The sequence below is a fragment of the Bombina bombina genome, chromosome 3 (assembly GCF_027579735.1).
Source record: "Bombina bombina isolate aBomBom1 chromosome 3, aBomBom1.pri, whole genome shotgun sequence".
In the NCBI taxonomy this organism is placed as follows: domain Eukaryota; kingdom Metazoa; phylum Chordata; class Amphibia; order Anura; family Bombinatoridae; genus Bombina; species Bombina bombina.
Window position 1 is genome coordinate 186831638 of NC_069501.1, and position 19718 is coordinate 186851355.

At 40.8% G+C, this 19718-nt stretch overlaps 1 protein-coding gene across 1 annotated transcript in view; it reads right to left on the reverse strand.

The window, feature by feature from the left end:
• Positions 1 to 389: 389 nt before the first annotated feature.
• Positions 390 to 19718, reverse strand: part of RIOX2 (ribosomal oxygenase 2) — a 231024-nt gene continuing 211695 nt past the window's right edge. Inside the window, exon 10 of the mRNA XM_053706047.1 lies at positions 390 to 1425. Within this exon, the coding sequence (XP_053562022.1) occupies positions 1264 to 1425 (162 nt within the window). The 3' untranslated portion in view covers positions 390 to 1263. The remainder of the gene's footprint in view (positions 1426 to 19718) is intronic.

A 19718-nucleotide genomic window follows, 5' to 3' on the forward strand; every position in this document is an offset into this window, starting at 1 on the left:
ACTACTTCTGAAGATCACAAAGATCCGTGATAAACGTCTTTTCGCTCTCTCGCAACAGCCCTCCACTCGTGTAATCTAGCCCAGTAGTGCATTGCTGCTTGTTCAAAAAAAGGATATCAAGAGAATGAAGAAAATTTGATAATAAAAGTAAATTTGAAAGTTGTTTAAAATTGTAGGCTCTGTCTGAATCATGAAAAAACGTTTGAATTTTATGTCCCTTTAAAAAGGACATTACTTTGGCACAGTTTTTATAAAAGGTTGATAACCGAGTTTTTAGAAAACAATAATTAATTTGCTTATGCTCATTTGTTTCACACCAATATATTACTGTATATAATATTTAAATATTAAGAATCATAGACCTATTAAAAAAACAGTACACAACTATATATACTTAAAGAAAAACTTGTATTTTCAGGTAGACACAAACTAGAAAGATTCCACATAGGCCATTTTAAATACCTGCATTTGTGTATAATAAAGGCACATAATGAGAGATCATTGTATGTTTTTTTTTGTCTCCTTTTTATCAACAATATCAATTCTATCAAATATGTAACAGTGGTTTGCAGTTGACAACCTCTTACTATAAAAGGGGCGTGTAACCCAAAAAATATATTTTATAATGCAGGTAGAGCTTGTAGTTTTAACAACTTTATACTTCTATTATAAAAAATCATTCTCTTGGTATCTGTTGTTGAAAAGCAGAAACATAAGCTAAGGAGTGTCCATGTGTTAGGAGCACTATAAAGCAGCAGCTTTGCAAGATTATTCATATGCAAGAGCACTAAATGGCAGCACTATTTCCTGATATGTAGTGCTCCACACACCTACCTAGGTGTCTCTTCAACAAAGAATATCATAGGAACGAAGCAAATTTGATAATAGAAGTAAATTGGAAACTTTTTTTTTTTTACAATGATATGCTCTGTCTGAATTACAAAAGAAAAAATGTGGGATTCATATCCCTTTAAGAGCAAATTTAGTACTTTAAATGTTGATGTTGATCAAAATGAAATAACCCAGCATTTGAAAAATTGCCGTGCACCTACATATTATAAACAGGCAGTCGAAGGGCATTTTTATTGGCATTGTTTTGGCACCATTAGTCTTCGTTTATCTGAAAAATGCATTAGAATATAAAGTTGAAAATTTAATTTTACATTTTCAGATTTAAACTATATCACCAAAAATATCTTGTGTGCAAAAATATCAATACAGTAATTGAAAAATAGATTTTAATATATACTGTATTAAAACGGTTTATGGCGTGACAGCCAATAGCCCTTCAGTCCACAGAGATATTGCAAGGTTTTCTTTGTCACGGTCAGATTCCAGAGGCAGATTATTCACACATATAGGCTCTTCCCGCCAAATTTCTTTTAAAGCATCAATATGTGAAAGAGAAAAACGCAAACCATTAACCTGGAACAAAATTAAAGAAGATAAGGTAAAACAAATGTAAAATCAGATAAAGATCAATGGAATAAAATGTTTCTCTTTAATAAAACAAAATGTATGCTTACCTGATAAATTTCTTTCTTTTGCGATGTACCGAGTCCACGGATTCATCCTAACTTGTGGGATATTGTCCTTCCTGACAGGAAGTAGCAAAGAGAGCACCACAGCAGAGCTGTCTATATAGCTCCCCCCTTAAATCCACCCCCCAGTCATTCGACCGAAGGCCAAGGAAGAAAAGGAGAAACTATAAGGTGCAGAGGTGACTGAAGTTTACATAAAAAATACTATCTGTCTTGAATAGACAGGGCGGGCCGCGGACTCGGTACATCGCAAAAGAAAGAAATTTATCAGGTAAGCATAAATTTTGTTTTCTTTTGCAAGATGTACCGAGTCCACGGATTCATCCTAACTTGTGGGATACCAATACCAAAGCTTTAGGACGGCACCACTGCCTGCAAAACCTTTCTCCCAAAAATAGCCTACGAAGAAGCAAAAGTATCAAATTTGTAAAATTTGGAAAAGGTATGAAGCGAAGACCAAGTCGCAGCCTTACAAATCTGTTAAACAGAAGCATCATCTTTAAAAGCCCATGTGGAAACCTTCGCTCTAGTGGAGTGAGCTGCAATTCTTTCAGGAGGCTGCTGGCCAGCAGTCTCATAAGCCAAACGGATGATGCTTTTAAGCCAAAAGGAAAGAGAGGTAGCCGTAGCCTTTTGACCTCTACGCTTTCCAGTATAGACAACAAACAAAGAAGAAGATTGGCGAAAATCTTTGGTTGCCTGCAAATAAACTTCAAGGCACGAAGCCTTGAAGTTCCTTCTTGGAAGAAGGATTAGGACACAGAGAAGGAACAACAATTTCCTTCTTGGAAGAAGGATTAGGACACAGAGAAGGAACAACAATTTCCTGATTGATATTCCTGTTAGAAACAACCTTAGGGAGGAACCCAGGTTTGGTATGCAAAACCACCTTATCAGCAAGGAAAACAAGATAAGGCGAGTCGCATTGTAAAGCAGATAGCTCAGAAACTCTTCGAGCTGAAGAGATAGCAACTAGAAACAGAGCTAAATTTAAACTCCATGGCGGAGCAACAGGTTTAAACACAGGCTTGATTCTAACTAAAGCCTGACAGAACGACTGAACGTCTGGAACATCTGCCAGACGCTTGTGCAGTAGAATTGATAAAGCAGATATCTGTCCCTTTAAAAAACTAGCTGATAGCCCCTTCTCCAATCCTTCTTGAAGAAAGGACAAAATCCTAGGAATCCTGATCTTACTCCATTAGTAGCCCTTGGATTCGCACCAAAAAAGATATTTATGCCATATCTTATGATAGATTTTCCTGGTGACAGGCTTTCGAGCCTGAATCAATGTATCTATGACCGACTCAGAGAAACCCCGCTTTGATAAAATCTCCAAGCAGTCAGTTGCAGAGAAATTAGATTTGGATGCTTGAACGGACCTTGAATCAGAAGGTCCCGTCGCAGTGGCAGAGTCCATGGTGGTAGAGATGACATGTCCACTAGGTCTGCATACCAAGTCCTGCGTGGCCACGCAGGCGCTATCAAAATCACCGAAGCTCTCTCCTGTTTGATTCTTGCAGAGGGGGAAGGAGAGGAAACGGTGGAAACACATAAGCCAGGTTGAACGACCAGGGTACTGATAGAGCATCTATCAGTACTGCCTGAGGATCCCTGGACCTGGATCCGTAACAAGGAAGTTTGGCGTTCTGACGAGACGCCATCAGATCCAATTCTGGTGTGCCCCATAGCTGAACCAGTTGAGCAAACACCTCCGGATGGAGCTCCCACTCCCCCGGATGAAATGTCTGACGACTTAGAAAAGCTGCCTCCCAGTTCTAGATGGCAAGAATGAGTCTCTGCCCATCGGATTATCCTGGAAACTTCTATCATCGCCAAGGAACTCCTTGTTCCCCCCTGATGATTGATATAAGCTACAGTCATGATGTTGTCCGACTGAAACCTGATGAATCCGGCCGAGGCCAGCTGAGGCCACGCCTGAAGAGCATTGAATATCGCTCTTAATTCCAAAATATTTATCGGTAGGAGGGCCTCCTCCTGAGTCCACAAACTCTGTGCTTTCAGGGAATTCTAGACTGCACCCCAGCCCAGTAGGCTGGCGTCCGTCGTCACTATAACCCACACTGGCTTGCGGAAACACATTCCCCTAGACAGGTGATCCTGTGACAACCACCAAAGAAGAGAGTCTCTGGTCTCTTGATCCAGATTTATCTGAGGAGATAAATCTGCATAATCCCCATTCCACTGTTTTGAGCATGCATAGTTGCAGTGGTCTGAGATGCAAGCGAGCGAACGGAACTATGTCCATTGCCGCTACCATAAGTCCGATTACCTCCATAACACTGAGCCACTGACGGCCGAGGAATGGAATGAAGAGCTCGGCAGGTGGTTAAAATCTTTGATTTCCTGACCTCCGTCAGAAAAATTTTCATGTCCACCGAATCTATCAGAGTTCCCAGGAATGGAACCCTTGTGAGAGGAATAAGAACTCTTTTTCACGTTCACCTTCCACCCATGAGATTTTAGAAAGGCCAACACTAAGTCCGTGTGAGACTTGGCTAGTTGGAAAGTCAACGCTTGAATTAGGATGTCGTCTAGATAAGGCGCCACTGCAATGCCCCGCAGCCTTAGGACCGCCAGCAGGGACCCTAGCACTTTTGTGAAGATTCTTGGTGCCGTGGCCAACCCAAAGGGAAGAGCCACAAACTGGTAATGCCTGTCCAGAAAGGCAAACCTAAGGAACTGGTGATGATCTCTGTGGATAGGAAAGTGTAGATACGCATCCTTTAAATCCACGGTGGTCATATATTGACCCTCCTGGCTCATTGGTAAAATAGTCCGAATGGTCTCCATCTTGAAGGATGGAACTCTTAGGAATTGGTTTAGGATCTTGAGATCTAGAATTGGTCTGAAGGTTCCCTCTTTTTTGGGAACCACAAACAGATTGGAGTAGAAACCTTGTCCCTGTTCTGCTTTCGGAACTGGGCAGATCACTCCCATGGTAAAAAGGTCTTCTACACAGCGTAAGAATGCCTCTCTTTTCGTCTGGTTTACAGACAATTGAGAAAGATGGAATCTCCCCCTTGGAGGAGAATCTTTGAAATCTAAAAGGTACCCCTGGGTTACAATTTCTAGGGTCCAGGAGTCCTGAACGTCTCTTGCCCAGGCCTGAGCAAAGAGAGAGAGAGTCTGCCCCCTACTAGATCCGGTCCCGGATCGGGGGCTACCCCTTCATGCTGTCTTAGTGGCAGCAGCAGGCTTTTTGGCCTGTTTACCCTTGTTCCAAGCCTGGTTAGGTCTCCAGGATGGCTTGGATTGAGCAAAGTTCCCCTCTTGCTTTGCCACAGGGGAATAGGAAGCTGGACCACCCTTGAAGTTTGAAAGGAACGAAAATTATTCTGTTTGGTCCTTGTCTTATTTGACTTATCTTGGGGAAGGGCATGACCCTTCCCTCCAGTGATGTCTGAAATTATCTCTTTCAGTGCAGGCCCGAATAGGGTCTTACCCTTGAAAGGGATGGTCAAAAGCTTGGATTTAGATGACACATCAGCCAACCAGGACTTAAGCCATAACGCTCTAAAATGGCAAAACCTGAATTCTTTGCCGCTAACTTAGCGAGATGAAAAGCAGCGTCTGTAATAAAATAATTAGCTAGCTTAAGAGCCTTAATTATTTCCAGAATATCATCTAGTGGGGTCTCCACCTGAAGAGCCTCTTCTAGAGCCTCAAACCAAAAGGCAGCTGCAGTTGTTACAGGAACAATGCACGCAATAGGTTGAAGAAGAAAACCTTGATGAACAAAAATTTTCTTTAGGAGACCCTCTAATTTTTTATCCATAGGATCAATGAAAGCACAACTGTCTTCAATAGGTATAGTTGTGCGCTTAGCCAGAGTAGAAATAGCTCCCTCCACCTTAGGGACCGTCTGCCATGAGTCCTTTATGGTGTCAGAAATGGGAAAGATTTTCTTAAAAACAGGAGGGGGAGCGAACGGAATACCTGGTCTATCCCACTCCTTAGTAACAATGTCCGAAATCCTCTTAGGGACCGGAAAAACATCAGTGTAGACAGGAACCTCTAAATATTTGTCCATTTTACACAATTTCTCTGGAACTACAATAGGGTCACAATCATCCAGAGTCGCTAAAACCTCCCTGAGCAATAAACGGAGGTGTTCTAGCTTAAATTTAAATGCTGTCATATCTGAATCTGTCTGAGGGAGTAACCTTCCTGAATCAGAAATCTCTCCCTCAGATAGCAAATCCCTCATCCCTACCACAGAACATTGTGAGGGAGTATCGGATACGGCAACTAAAGCGTCAGAAGGCTCAGCATGTGTTCTTAACCCAGAGCTACTGCGCTTCCCTTGCAACCCTGGCAGTTTAGATAAAACCTCTGTAAGGGTAGTATTCATAACTGAGGCCATATCTTGCAAGGTGAAAGAATTAGACGCACTAGAAGTACTTGGCGTTGCTTGTGCGGGCGTTACTGGTTGTGACACTTGGGGAGAACTAGATGGCAAAACCTGATTTCCTTCTGTCTGAGAATCATCCATTGCCAAACTCAAAATATGCTGTCTGCAAGTTATAGACATATCAGTACAAGTGGGACACATTCTAAGAGGGGGTTCCACAATGGCTTCTAAACAAATTGAGCAATGAGTTTCCTCAATGTCAGACATGTTGAATAGGCTAGTAATGAGACAAGCTCTGCTGTGGCCCTACCTGCCCTTAGGGAACGATAAAATGATGTTAAAGCTTCGATTAGGCCCTCAGGATGAATATCAGGACCTCAGGAGAAGTTGCTTGCTGCTTGCCAGTACAACTAAATGCGCAACAGAGGCGCGAAAATAGGCCCCGCCCACCACACTCGATGTGGCTGGGGCCTACCCAAATCCAAAAAACCTTGTCTGAAAGCCATGTGGGTTATAATAACCCCAATATAAGTCAAATGAACCCTCATGCAAATGTCCCTCAATAAAGAACGTTACTCCCAGAACACCCAAATGTTTGTCCTCCAATCTCTCATACAAACTGAGTGCCCAAAAAAAATAAACAAAATAAGCCCTTTATGCAAGCTAGTAAAACCTCTTAACCCTAGGATTACTGCTTACCCTTCCCCTAAAGGGGATACTGTCAGCCTTTCTGAGTTAACACAGTCTCTGCAGAAAAAATGACTGAACATACCTCATTGCTGTATAGCAAGAAACCGTTCCTCACACTGAAGTTTTCCTGTACTCTTCAGCTTCTGTGGGAACAGCAGTGGACCTTAGTTACAAATGCTAAGATCATAATCCTCCAGGCAGAAATCTTCATCTATGTCCTGCCTGAGAGTAAATAGTACAAAACCGGTACCATTTAAAAATAACAAACTTTTGATTGAAGATAAAATAAAAACTAACAGTTTAACACCTCTTCTCTTTACCCTTCCTGCTTAGAGCCAGCAAAGAGAATGACTGGGGGGTGGAGTTAAGGGGGAGATATATAGACAGCTCTGCTGTGGTGCTCTCTTTGCTACTTCCTGTCAGGAAGGACAATATCCCACAAGTTAGGATGAATCCGTGGATTCGGTACATCTTGCAAAAGAAAAACAATCTTCCATCTCAGTGTCTATATTAGAAAACAATTATTTAATTATTAAAGGGAAACCCATATTTTTTTTTCTTTAATGATTCAGATAGAGCAGCAATTTTAAGCAACTTTCTAATTTACTCCTATTATCAGGAGTCAGCCCATTTTAGGTTCAGGACTCTGGATAGCACTTGCTTATTGGTGGCTACATTTAGCAAACCAATAAGCAACCCATAACCCAGGTTCTGAACCAAAAATGGGCCGGCTCTTTAGCTTTACATTCCTGCTTTTTAAATAAAGATAACAAGAGAACAAAGAAAAATTGATAATAGGAATAAATTAGAAAGTTGCTTAAAATTGCTGCTGTATCTGAATCACGTAAGAAAACAAATTGGGTTCAGTATCCCTTTAATGCAATGTTATTTTACTCCTGGCTGCCTCTATTCCACTCAATTATCTATACCAGGGGAGTGCTGGAGAGAGTGTGGAGAAGTGGGAATTTTTGGTAGGATTGTGTGGTAATCCAGCTCTACTGGGCCCAGGTGATCAATACTATTGAAAGTACTTTATGTTGCTCTATAGAATTAGCCCCTTTAATCTCTATTTGAATAACCCACCTTCTATATCTTGCAAATATAAGTTAGCCCTGTTTAAAATCATGGTGAACTGTGCTAAGCGTCTCATTCTTCTCAGCTGTTAACAGGTAGCTGACCCTATAATTCCTGAATGGAAGATTTTAGTAGCACACATGGTAAAACTAGAATAAATCATTATGTTAAGGTGTTAAAGGGACAATATACACTAGATTTTACTCTGCATAAATGTTTTTTAGATTATCCATTTATATAGCCCATACAGCTTTATTTTTAAATAACATTGCTCTGATTTTCAGACTCCTAACCAAGTCCTAAAGTTTTAGGAGAATACTGACGTATACCCACTCCAGCTTGCTCCTGTTTGTGTAAAGAGTATTTTCATATGCAGAGAGAGGGGGGGGGGGGGGGAGTGTCTGATATTTCCCACTTGCAGTGGGTGTTTCAGTTACCTTTTTAACAGAGCAAAACTTGGAGCTTCTAAGTAAGTATTTTAAACGGTTTTATACTGGATTTTTAGATCAGTATCACATTATTCTTTATAGAAGTGTCTATTAAATGCAGTTACATGAAAATTGGTGTATACTGTCCCTTTAAGGTTAAGGTGTCATGTTAAAGGGATAGGGAATGTAATTTTAAACAATTTTCCAATTTACTTCTATCATCAATTTTGCTTTGTTCTCTTGGTATTCTTAATTGAAATCTAAATCTAGGAAGTTCATATGCTAATTTCTAAGCCCTTGAAGGCCACCTCTTAGCTCAGGGCATTTTTCCAGTTTTTCACCACTAGAGGGTGTTAGTTCATGTGTTTCATATAGATAACACTGTGCTCACGCACATGGAGTTCATAGGAGCCCGCACTGATTGGCTAAAATGCAAGTCTGTCAAAATAAATTAAATAAGGGGCAGTTTGCAGAGGCTTAGATACAAGATAATCACAGAGGGAAAACGTGTATTAAAGGGACAGTATACTGTAAAATAGTGTTTCCCTTAATGTGTTTACAATTGCCTTTTTTACCAACTGCAGAGTAAAAAATGTATTTTTAAGGTTTATTTGTGCATATTAAAGCTCTGATTTTGTGTTTTGAAGCCACAACCTAATAAAATGGGTTGAGCTTGTAGGTATAATAAGATCTCATTATTTTATCACATTGTGTAAATATACATGTATCTTTATCTCATATCTGTCCATAAAACAATCACCAGTACTTGGAGAAAACAATGGAAAATCAACATTGTATTACCTTATAACTGCTATATCCCACTGGGTGTGTAATTTCTTCTGCTGGCTGTGTTTACAAAGCTTATCTATAGCTTGGACCTGCGGCCACAAACTTTCAGAATAGGTGGGGATACCACAGGCTAAATCAACTATTTCAAATGCCAATATAAGGGTAAAGGAGCTACTTGTAAACAATTTAATACACTCCAGCAGGTAAAGTGGATTATTGGAAACAAATTAAAGGGGAGAAAATTTTTGAGTAAACTGTCCCTTAAATATAACTGTGTTGGTTATGCAAAACTAGGAAATGGGTAATAAAGGGATTATTTATCTTTTAAAACAATAAATATTCTGGTGCAGACTGTCCCTTTAAGGTGTTTTTTTCTCTAAACTTGGAATTTTATTGGAATGGGGCTCCCCATCAATCCATTTGCAATGACAAGAGCAGCGACCTCACCACTGATACTGTCACCTTTATCGCTCCACTGGTTTATCAGTCCCTACAACATTTCTAACAACAAACTGGTTCACCTTTTCTAAGACTCTGCTCTTCTTGTACGATAAAACTAGTGTGTCCCTCAATAGGCTACTGTTTATAATGTTACGTTTTTATTTTCCTTTTTCCCCATTATTTATTGTTCTAATGTTATTACACATATCATTGTCTTGTTATTGTATGATTGTTTGCATATTGTTACTTGTTATAATATAAAAACATATTACACTAAAAACACATATAAAAAGCAGTAGCATATAGTATCGTACAAGTAACAATTTAGTCAGAATGCTCAAATCAGAAGAACAGTCAAATCAATTTATATTTAGCCAAGCCACTATCTTAAAGGGACAGTAAACCCATGATTCAGATAGAGCATGCGATTTTATATAACTTTCTAATTTACATCTTCTTGAGCACTATATGGCAGCAGTTTTTCAAGAACGTTAGCAATTAGCAAGAGCACTATATGGCAGCAGTATTTCCTGCCATGTAGTACTCTAGACACCTACATAGGTATCTCTTCAACACAGAATATCACAGGAATGAAGCAAATTTGATAATAGAAGTAAATTGGAAACTTTTTAAACTTTTAAAAATATGCTCTGTCTGAATCACAAAATATTTTTTTTATATCCCTTTAAAAGTGACTTATTTTCTATTCTAGTGCATGAAAATAATAAGTTATCAAAAAAAGGGATTAAAATTAGATTTTTCATAAACTGGCCTATAATTACAACTACTTAGAGGCAAAACTTAAAGGGACACTCAATCAAAATTAAACTTTTATTATTCAGATAGAGCATGCTATTTTAAACAACTTTCCAATTTACTTCTATTAACAAAATGTGCACAGTCTTTTTATATTTAAACTTTTAAATCCACCAGCTCCTACTGAGCATGTGCAAGAATAAGTGTGTATGCATTTGTGAAAGACTGATGGCTGTCACATGGTACGTGTATGCATTTGTGATTGGCTGATGGCTGTCACATGGTACTGGGGGAGTGGAAAAATACATAACAAAATTGTCAGAAAAAAAATCTACTACTCATTTGAAGTTCAGACTAAGTGCTATTGTATTGACTTGTTAGCTTGCATTTGTTGATTATGCAAATCTACTGTGTTGACTGGTACTTTAACAATAATTTGATGTTACAAGGCTTATAAAGTTGGTTTGAATCTCACAGGTGATCCATAATGGCCTGATGAAACGGTCTGGAATAGACTGAGAAACGCGTTGCAAAATAAATACTGTTTGTTTTTTACCACGACCCGGTATTTTTGCTTCTTTCCACGATCCACTTGTTTTTGAAACAGGACTTTTACCACGGAACCTTTCATACACTGACACTGTCAGTTTTGGAGAAAAGTCTCGGTGGCGTGAGTGCAGCAGGAGAACACCTATCAGCTTGCAGCTCACCTGGTCCGGCCATTGGGCCTAAAAAACGTGGGTGCTACTTTCTAGACGCCTATCTGGATTCCACAGGTCCTCTGGGTGAGACCTCCAGCGTACTGACTGCTGGAATTTGAATGTCAGCCTGCTTTATCGAACCTTATTCATTTAAGGTGCCACTTTCCTTGTGAGTAGTTTTTTGCACATCACTTTTATATTTGTTGTTTGAACAATTCACACTATGTTGGCGCCCCTTGTTTATCTTCCACTCTTATGTAAGCAGCTGATCGACCCAGTGCATAAAATGACCCAGAATAGTTATCTTGCTTAAAAAGTATTTATTAAAAGATACATGTTAAGGCATGACACTTTTCCTAGGTCATTTAAGCGCTTAAAGATATTTCACAGTGAATAGGTTTTACTTGAACTTTCACCACATTCATTTGATCTTCCTGAATTCACAAGCTATTTTTTCCATTATTCTTTAAGACTTTTCAGATAGTTACAAAAGTAAGGACATGCTCATAAATAAGCAAAAGTTAAAGGGATATGAAACCCAAAAACGTTCTTTTGAGATTCAGACAGAGCATAAAATTATAAAAAGTTTCCAATTTATTTCTATTATCATATTTGCTTTGTTCACATGATATTCTGCGTTGAAGAGATACCTAGGTAGGCATCTAAAGCACTATAGGTTAGAAAATAGTGCTGCCATCTAGTGTTCTTGCAAATGGATAACATTCTTTGAAAACTGCTGCTATATAGTGCTCCAGAAATGGGCCGGCTCTTAAGCATATGTCCCTGCTTTTCAACAAAAGATACCAAGAGAACAAAGAAAAATTGATAATAGAAAAAAATTACAAAGTTGTTTAAAATCGCATGTTCTATCTGAATCATGAAAGAAAAATGTTGGGATTTATATCCCTTTAATCTATACATTTTCAAACCTGTGCTCAGGCCTCCCTATCAGGCTAGGTTTTCAAGATTACCTTGGGTGAGAGCAGGTAAAATAACAATCGGCTAGATTACGAGTTGTGCGTTAGGTAAAAAAAGCAGTGTTAAGAGGTCCTAACGCTGCTTTTTAACGCCCGCTGGTATTACGAGTCTTGAAGGTTTAGGGTCACCGCACACTTTTTGGCCTTACCGCAAATCGACTTACGTAAACTTCGTAAAGTCTATTTTCAATGGGACTTCCATAGCGCCGGTATTACGAGTCTGTCCTGAGAGGCCAAAAAGTGAGCGGTACACCCTACCCCGTCAAGAGTCCTAACGCATTTAAAAGTCAGTAGTTAAGAGTTTTATGGTACAACGCCGTAACATAAAACTCATAACTAAAGTGCTAAAAAAGTACACTAACACCCATAAACTACCTATTAACCCCTAAAACGAGGCCCTCCCGCATCGCAAACACTATAATAAATTTTTAACCCCTAATCTGCCGCTCCGGACATCGCTGCAACTATAATAAACATATTAACCCCTAAACCGCCGCTCTCCTGCCTCGCAAACATTAGTTAAATATTATTAACCCCTAATCTGCCGTCCCTAACATTGCGGCCACCTATCTACATTTATTAACCCCTAATCTGCCGCCCCCAACGTCGCCGCCACTGTATTAAATTTATTCACCCCTAAACCGAAGTCTAACCCTAATCCCCCCATAACTTAAATATAATTTAAATAAATCTAAATAAAAATTACTATAATTAACTAAATTATTCCTATTTAAAACTAAATACTTACCTATAAAAACAGAATTTATGTTTACCTGATAAATTACTTTCTCCAACGGTGTGTCCGGTCCACGGCGTCATCCTTACTTGTGGGATATTCTCTTCCCCAACAGGAAATGGCAAAGAGCCCAGCAAAGCTGGTCACATGATCCCTCCTAGGCTCCGCCTACCCCAGTCATTCGACCGACGTTAAGGAGGAATATTTGCATAGGAGAAACCATATGATACCGTGGTGACTGTAGTTAAAGAAAATAAATTATCAGACCTGATTAAAAAACCAGGGCGGGCCGTGGACCGGACACACCGTTGGAGAAAGTAATTTATCAGGTAAACATAAATTCTGTTTTCTCCAACATAGGTGTGTCCGGTCCACGGCGTCATCCTTACTTGTGGGAACCAATACCAAAGCTTTAGGACACGGATGAAGGGAGGGAGCAAATCAGGTCACCTAAATGGAAGGCACCACGGCTTGCAAAACCTTTCTCCCAAAAATAGCCTCAGAAGAAGCAAAAGTATCAAACTTGTAAAATTTGGTAAAGAGTGTGCAGTGAAGACCAAGTCGCTGCCCTACATATCTGATCAACAGAAGCCTCGTTCTTGAAGGCCCATGTGGAAGCCACAGCCCTAGTGGAATGAGCTGTGATTCTTTCAGGAGGCTGCCGTCCGGCAGTCTCGTAAGCCAATCTGATGATGCTTTTAATCCAAAAAGAGAGAGAGGTAGAAGTTGCTTTTTGACCTCTCCTTTTACCAGAATAAACAACAAACAAGGAAGATGTTTGTCTAAAATCCTTTGTAGCATCTAAATAGAATTTTAGAGCGCGAACAACATCCAAATTGTGCAACAAACGTTCCTTCTTCGAAACTGGTTTCGGACACAAAGAAGGCACGACTATCTCCTGGTTAATGTTTTTGTTAGAAACAACTTTTGGAAGAAAACCAGGTTTAGTACGTAAAACCACCTTATCTGCATGGAACACCAGATAAGGAGGAGAACACTGCAGAGCAGATAATTCTGAAACTCTTCTAGCAGAAGAAATTGCAACCAAAAACAAAACTTTCCAAGATAATAACTTAATATCAACGGAATGTAAGGGTTCAAACGGAACCCCCTGAAGAACTGAAAGAACTAAGTTGAGACTCCAAGGAGGAGTCAAAGGCTTGTAAACAGGCTTGATTCTAACCAGAGCCTGAACAAAGGCTTGAACATCTGGCACAGCTGCCAGCTTTTTGTGAAGTAACACAGACAAGGCAGAAATCTGTCCCTTCAAGGAACTTGCAGATAATCCTTTCTCCAATCCTTCTTGAAGAAAGGATAGAATCCTAGGAATCTTTACCTTGTCCCAAGGGAATCCTTTAGATTCACACCAACAGATATATTTTTTCCATATTTTGTGGTAAATTTTTCTAGTTACAGGCTTTCTGGCCTGAACAAGAGTATCAATAACAGAATCTGAGAACCCTCGTTTTGATAAGATCAAGCGTTCAATCTCCAAGCAGTCAGCTGGAGTGAGACCAGATTCGGATGTTCGAACGGACCTTGAACAAGAAGGTCTCGTCTCAAAGGTAGCTTCCATGGTGGAGCCGATGACATATTCACCAGATCTGCATACCAAGTCCTGCGTGGCCACGCAGGAGCTATCAAGATCACCGACGCCCTCTCCTGATTGATCCTGGCTACCAGCCTGGGGATAAGAGGAAACGGCGGGAATACATAAGCTAGTTTGAAGGTCCAAGGTGCTACTAGTGCATCTACTAGAGTCGCCTTGGGATCCCTGGATCTGGACCCGTAGCAAGGAACCTTGAAGTTCTGACGAGAGGCCATCAGATCCATGTCTGGAATGCCCCACAGATGAGTAATTTGGGCAAAGATTTCCGGATGGAGTTCCCACTCCCCCGGATGTAATGTCTGACGACTCAGAAAATCCGCTTCCCAATTTTCCACTCCTGGGATGTGGATTGCAGACAGGTGGCAGGAGTGAGTCTCCGCCCATTGAATGATTTTGGTCACTTCTTCCATCGCCAGGGAACTCCTTGTTCCCCCCTGATGGTTGATGTACGCAACAGTCGTCATGTTGTCTGATTGAAACCGTATGAACTTGGCCTTTGCTAGCTGAGGCCAAGCCTTGAGAGCATTGAATATCGCTCTCAGTTCCAGAATATTTATCGGTAGAAGAGATTCTTCCCGAGACCAAAAGACCCTGAGCTTTCAGGGATCCCCAGACCGCGCCCCAGCCCATCAGACTGGCGTCGGTCGTGACAATGACCCACTCTGGTCTGCGGAAGGTCATCCCTTGTGACAGGTTGTCCAGGGACAGCCACCAACGGAGTGAGTCTCTGGTCCTCTGATTTACTTGTATCTTCGGAGACAAGTCTGTATAGTCCCCATTCCACTGACTGAGCATGCACAGTTGTAATGGTCTTAGATGAATGCGCGCAAAAGGAACTATGTCCATTGCCGCTACCATCAAACCTATTACTTCCATGCACTGCGCTATGGAAGGAAGAGGAACGGAATGAAGTGTTTGACAAGAGTTTAGAAGTTTTGTTTTTCTGGCCTCTGTCAGAAAAATCCTCATTTCTAAGGAGTCTATTATTGTTCCCAAGAAGGGAACCCTTGTCGACGGAGATAGAGAACTCTTTTCCACGTTCACTTTCCATCCGTGAGATCTGAGAAAGGCCAGGACTATGTCCGTGTGAGCCTTTGCTTGAGGAAGGGACGACGCTTGAATCAGAATGTCGTCCAAGTAAGGTACTACTGCAATGCCCCTTGGTCTTAGCACCGCTAGAAGGGACCCTAGTACCTTTGTGAAAATCCTTGGAGCAGTGGCTAATCCGAAAGGAAGCGCCACGAACTGGTAATGCTCGTCCAGGAATGCGAACCTTAGGAACCGATGATGTTCCTTGTGGATAGGAATCTGTAGATACGCATCCTTTAAATCCACCGTGGTCATGAATTGACCTTCCTGGATGGAAGGAAGAATTGTTCGAATGGTTTCCATTTTGAACGATGGAACCTTGAGAAACTTGTTTAAGATCTTGAGATCTAAGATTGGTCTGAACGTTCCCTCTTTTTTGGGAACTATGAACAGATTGGAGTAGAACCCCATCCCTTGTTCTCCTAATGGAACAGGATGAATCACTCCCATTTTTAACAGGTCTTCTACACAATGTAAGAATGCCTGTCTCTTTATGTGGTCTGAAGACAATTGAGACCTGTGGAACCCCCCCTTGGGGGAAGCCCCTTGAATTTCAGAAGATAACCTTGGGAGACTATTTCTAGTGCCCAAGGATCCAGAACATCTCTTGCCCAAGCCTGAGCGAAGAGAGAGAGTCTGCCCCCCACCAGATCCGGGTCTCGGATCGGGGGGCCAACATTTCATGCTGTCTTGGTAGCAGTGGCAGGTTTCTTGGCCTGCTTTCCCTTGTTCCAGCCTTGCATTGGTCTCCAGGCTGGCTTGGCTTGAGAAGTATTACCCTCTTGCTTAGAGGACGTAGCACTTGGGGCTGGTCCGTTTCTACGAAAGGGACGAAAATTAGGTTATTTTTGGTCTTGAAAGACCTATCCTGAGGAAGGGCGTGGCCCTTACCCCCAGTGATATCAGAGATAATCTCTTTCAAGTCAGGGCCAAACAGCGTTTTCCCCTTGAAAGGAATGTTAAGGAGTTTGTTCTTGGAAGACGCATCCGCTGACCAAGATTTCAACCAAAGCGCTCTACGCGCCACAATAGCAAACCCAGAATTCTTCGCCGCTAACCTAGCCAATTGCAAAGTGGCGTCTAGGGTGAAAGAATTAGCCAATTTGAGAGCACGGATTCTGTCCATAATCTCCCTCATAAGGAGGAGAATCACTATCGATCGCCTTTACTAGCTCATCGAACCAGAAACACGCGGCTGTAGTGACAGGGACAATGCATGAAATTGGTTGTAGAAGGTAACCTTGCTGAACAAAACATCTTTTTAAGCAAACCTTCTAATTTTTATCCATAGGATCTTTGAAAGCACAACTATCTTCTATGGGTATAGTGGTGCGTTTGTTTAAAGTAGAAACCGCTCCCTCGACCCTTGGGGACAGTCCTGCCCATAAGTCCTTTCTAGGGTCGACCATAGGAAACAATTTTTTAAATATGGGGGGAGGGACGAAAGGTATACCGGGCCTTTCCCATTCTTTATTTACAATGTCCGCCACCCGCTTGGGTATAGAAAAAGCTTCTGGGAGCCCCGGGACCTCTAGGAACTTGTTCCATTTTACATAGTTTCTCTGGGATGATCAAAATCTCACAATCATCCAGAGTGGATAATACCCTCCTTAAGCAGAGGCGCGGAGATGTTCCAACTTAAATTTAAATGTAATCACATCGGGTTCAGCTTGTTGAGGAAATTTTCCCTGGAATCTGAAATTTCTCCCTCAGACAAAACCTCCCTGGCCCCCCTCAGACTGGTGTAGGGGCATTTCAGAACCATTATCATCAGGCGTCCTCATGCTCTTCAGTATCTAAAACAGAGCAGTCGCGCTTTCGCTGATAAGTGGGCATTTTGGCTAAAATGTTTTTGATAGAATTATCCATTACAGCCGTTAATTGTTGCATAGTAAGGAGTATTGGCGCGCCTAGATGTACTAGGGGCCTCCTGTGTGGGCAAGACTGGTGTAGACGAAGGAGGGGATGATGCAGTACCATGCTTACTCCCCTCACTTGAGGAATCATCTTGGGCATCATTTTCTCTAAATTTTGTGTCACATAAATCACATCTATTTAAATGAGAAGGAACCTTGGCTTCCCCACATTCAGAACACAGTCTATCTGGTAGTTCAGACATGTTAAACAGGCAAAAACTTGATAACAAAGTACAAAAAAACGTTTTAAATTAAACCGTTACTGTCACTTTAAATTTTTAAACTGAACACACTTTATTACTGCAATTGCGAAAAAGTATGAAGGAATGTTCAAAATTCACCAAAATTTCACCACAGTGTCTTAAAGCCCTAAAAGTATTGCACACCAAATTTGGAAGCTTAACCCTTAAAATAACGGAACCGGAGCCGTTTTTAACTTTAACCCCTTTACAGTCCCTGGTATCTGCTTTGCTGAGACCCAACCAAGCCCAAAGGGGAATACGATACCAAATGAAGCCTTCAGAAAGTCTTTTCTATGTATCAGAGCTCCTCACACATGCGACTGCATGTCATGCTTCTCAAAAAACAAGTGCGCAATACCGGCGCGAAAATGAGGCTCTGCCTATGATTAGGGAAAGCCCCTAGAGAATAAGGTGTCTAAAACAGTGCCTGCCGATATTATTTACAAAAATACCCAGATTAAATGATTCCTCAAGGCTAAATATGTGTAATATATGAATCGATTTAGCCCAGAAAATGTCTACAGTCTTAATAAGCCCTTGTGAAGCCCTTATTTACTGTCTGAATAAAAATGGCTTACCGGATCCCATAGGGAAAATGACAGCTTCCAGCATTACATCGTCTTGTTAGAATGTGTCATACCTCAAGCAGCAAAAGCCTGCTCACTGTTCCCCCAACTGAAGTTAATTCCTCTCAACAGTCCTGTGTGGAACAGCCATGGATTTTAGTAACGGTTGCTAAAATCATTTTCCTCATACAAACAGAAATCTTCATCTCTTTTCTGTTTCAGAGTAAATAGTACATACCAGCACTATTTTAAAATAACAAACTCTTGATTGAATAATAAAAACTACAGTTAAACACTAAAAAACTCTAAGCCATCTCCGTGGAGATGTGGCCTGTACAACGGCAAAGAGAATGACTGGGGTAGGCGGAGCCTAGGAGGGATCATGTGACCAGCTTTGCTGGGCTCTTTGCCATTTCCTGTTGGGGAAGAGAATATCCCACAAGTAAGGATGACGCCGTGGACCGGACACACCTATGTTTATAAAATAAACCCTAAGTTAGCTACAATATAGCTAATAGTTACATTGTATCTAGCTTAGGGTTTATTTTTATTTTACAGGCAACTTTGTATTTATTTTAACTAGGTACAATAGTTATTAAATAGTTATTAACTATTTAATAACTACCTAGCTAAAATAAATACAAAAGTACCTGTAAAATAAAACCTAACCTAAGTTACAATAACACCTAACACTACACTATAATTAAATAAATGACCTAAATTAAATATAATTAAAATTAGCTAAAGTACAACCCCCCCCCACTAAATTACAGAAAATAATAAACAAATTACAGATCTTAAACTAATTACAACCTAATCTAATAGCCCTATCAAAATAAAAAAGCCCCCCCCAAAATAAAAAAAAACCCCTAGCCTAAACTAAACTACCACTAGCCCTTAAAAGGGCCTTTTTGCTGGGCATTGCCCCAAAGTAATCAGCTCTTTTACCTGTAAAAAAAATACAACCAACCCCCCCAACAGTAAAACCCACCACCCACACAACCAACCCCCCCAAAAAAATTACTATCTAAAAAAACCTAAGCTCCCCATTGCCCTGAAAAGGGCATTTGGATGGGCATTGCCCTTAAAAGGGCAGTTAGTTCTTTTGCGGCCCAAACCCTAATCTTAAAAATAAAACCCACCCAATACACCCTTAAAAAACCTAACACTAACCCCCTGAAGATCGACTTACAGTTCTGAAGACCCGTCATCCATCCTCAAGGAAGCGGCAGAAGTCTTCATCCAACCAGGCCGAAGTCCTCAACGAAGCCGGGAGAAGTCTTCATCCAAGCCGGGGGCGAAGTGGTCCTCCAGACGGGCAGAAGTCTTCATCAAGACGGCATCTTCTATCATCATCCATCTGACGCGGAGCGGGTCCATCTTCAAGACATCCGACGCGGAACATCCACTTCAAACGACGGCTTCTTACTAAATGACGGTTCCTTTAAGTGATGTCATCTACGATGGCGCCCCTTAGATTCTGATTGGCTGATAGAATTCTATCAGCCAATCGGAATTAAGGTAGAAAAAATCCTATTGGCTGATTGAAAGAAGACCGTAAAAGAAGAAAAAATAAGGTAGGAATAGTAAAATTGAAATCAGTTGATGGTAGAATAATAGAAGGAGATAAACAGATTGCAGACTGTCTCAATGATTACTTCTGTTCTGTTTTCACAAAAGATTGTGAAGATACAATGTCTACATTAAGGGATGCTACGAAAAATAGAAACAAGCTTAACAGTAATCTTTTTACAGAGGATGAGGTTTTGTTAGCATTATCAAAAATAA